Source organism: Echinops telfairi, unplaced genomic scaffold (genome assembly GCF_000313985.2).
Source record: "Echinops telfairi isolate 266 unplaced genomic scaffold, ASM31398v2 ScPeMD7_655;HRSCAF=1070, whole genome shotgun sequence".
NCBI lineage: Eukaryota > Metazoa > Chordata > Mammalia > Afrosoricida > Tenrecidae > Echinops > Echinops telfairi.
The window spans coordinates 25011298-25013578 of record NW_022104553.1 but is presented as its reverse complement, the minus strand read 5'-3'; the positions used below and the strand labels follow the sequence as shown (position 1 = coordinate 25013578).

General features: G+C 51.8%; 1 protein-coding gene across 1 annotated transcript; it reads right to left on the bottom strand.

The window, feature by feature from the left end:
- Positions 1 to 1806: 1806 nt before the first annotated feature.
- Positions 1807 to 2142, bottom strand: LOC101638810 (cAMP-regulated phosphoprotein 19-like). The gene has a single exon (XM_045293017.1). The coding sequence runs from the start codon at positions 2140 to 2142 to the stop codon at positions 1807 to 1809; it is 336 nt and encodes a 111-aa protein (XP_045148952.1).
- Between the last annotated feature and the right edge of the window lie 139 nt (positions 2143 to 2281).

Sequence of the window (2281 nt, the reverse complement as noted above, 5' to 3'; positions counted from 1 at the left end):
AAAGGGCAGTGGCATGAAGAAGGTGGAGCACCGCTGAACTAGGAGGACGGTGGTGCAGAAATGGCCGCAAGAATTCGGCTAGGTCAGGCGTGCCAAGGAGAAATTCCTACACATCCGATGTTTCACAGCCTCTGGAGCGGTGGGGGCGGGTGTCTGAGGCTCCCAGGGCCAGACCTGGCTTCCTGTCTGTAGCTCCGCCTCTGCTTTTGACCACTGAACCCACTGAGGGTTCCCAGAGCCACTGCCCCAGCCCCGCAGAGCACGCTGGGAATGTCTGGGGTGATCTGAGGTCAATGCAGGGGCTGAGCAGCGCTCTCCGCAGTGGGATGGGCATGCCCTCCGCCCCCCAATGCACAGGGCAGCCCAGAAGGACATAGTGCGTCCCTTCATATGTTCCACAGAATATGGCTAAGGAAAGAAATGTTATAAATATTTTTCAACTGGTGGGATCGGAGCCCAGCCCCCAGGCCTGGCAATCTGTTGCCATGGAGACTTCAACCGATGCCTGCCTTGAGCAGTTGGACGCTCCGAAGAACTGTCTCAAACAAAACAAAACAAACTCACTGACATCGATTGAGTAGATTATGGCTCCCAATGACCCTTCAGGACAGGGTAGAACTGTCCCAGTGGGTTTCCAAGACTTTCACTCTTTAGGGGTGCAGAAAACCTCCTTTTTCTCCCATGGACCCATTGGTACCTTTCAAACTGGTGGCCTTGTGGTAAGCAGCCCAATGCATAATCCCCTATACCAACAACTGAAAGCCCCATCTGTGGAGGTAGGGGCAAGTCGACTCTGGTGCATACAGACAGTGGAATATGATGCACCCCTGAAAAAGACAAACCGATGAGGAGACTTGCCAAACACCTGGTGACATGGATCAAACTTGGAAGACTTTATGCTCAGCAGAGTCAGTCAGCCTCATCAAGATAAATATTTCGTGGCACTGTGATTAGGAAAAACAAAAAAGGGAAACTTTTTCTCACACCAAAGAAAAAGACTCTGGAGGTGAGGCTGAGGCCCAATGGGATGAGAGGGGGAGGGGGAGGGGGAGGAAGGGAAGGTGGGAGAGAAAAAAGAAGAAATTCCCATCTTCATGGGGGGGGAGGTTGCTGGGATCCTGTCCCTAACCCGGGAAGCCCCACTGTGGAACCGTTCTACCGGGTCATACGTGGGGTCGGCCCGAGCCACAAAAGAGGACAATGACCAACACAAGTGGTTGGTGTGACCTTTTAGTGGACACCGGCTTTCACGAGTTCCACAATGAGACCCTTGAGTTGGTGGGATTGAACCCAGGCAGCCATCAAAGGTTTCCAGCAACTTCTGACTCCATTGAGGGGCATCCGATAACTCTTGATCTCAACAAAGAGTTGCTCTCAGCATCAAACAAATTATTTTGGAGGTTTAATCTCTCCCAGCTGCTCAAGAACTAATGGTGATTACATGGGGTGGGGGGGGGAGATGCAGGGGGGGGCGAGTGTCTAGCCCAGAAAATCCTGTCTTGTTTTCTTTCCATGAGTAATCTTGCTTGCTCCACCATCAATGCTCCCGGAAGCAGCAGTCAAGAGATCCAAGGAGGCATCGCGGTGGGTCAACATCTGCTGCACAAGACCTGTTTAAAGTGTTGGAAGACAAAGACGTGACTTTGAGGACGAAGAGGCACCCGACCCAAGCAAGCCACCGTATGTTCAATCTCTTCATAGGCGTGTGGAAGTTGGGCAGTGAATAAGGAGAAGCAATCCAGTTGAAGTAGGGTGCTGGTGGGGAATCTTATTTTTTTATTTATTTTTTGCAGTTCAGCTCTTTAATCAGCCAGCCAGCTTGCTAGCAACAAAGGATGGCCCCCGCTGAGCAAGGTCCTGCGGAGTGGGACTGTGGTCACCAGCGGCCTCGGTCTTATCTGGGGCAGCAGTAGGAAGTTGCTTGTTCATTTTTGCTTTAGCCAGGCTGTCATCCCCAGAATCAAAATATGTTTGCCCTTTCTGCAATCCTTTCCTTAAAAAATCGGAACCTCCAGACTTTTGTCTCAGATGAGGATAGCTGGCTTTTAATTTTGCTTCGTCAGCTTTCTCCGGTCTAGTCGCTTTCTCTTCCATTTCCTTCTGCTCCCCCGCCCCGGCTGCCTCAGGGATTTCCCCGGGCATAGCGCTCCCTGGACTTAACTCCGAGGCTCCGGCTCTGCTGGTGGAGAATCTTGAAAGTACTGTGGACTGCCAAAAGGACCAACAAGTCTGTCTTGGAAGAAGGTCAGCCAGAATGCCCCTTCGAAGCAAGGATGGGGAG

What these genes read in the sequence shown, in the direction of transcription:
- LOC101638810 (XM_045293017.1), bottom strand. Translation starts at nt 2,142, where the DNA reads ATGCCCGGGGAAATCCCTGAGGCAGCCGGGGCGGGGGAGCAGAAGGAA.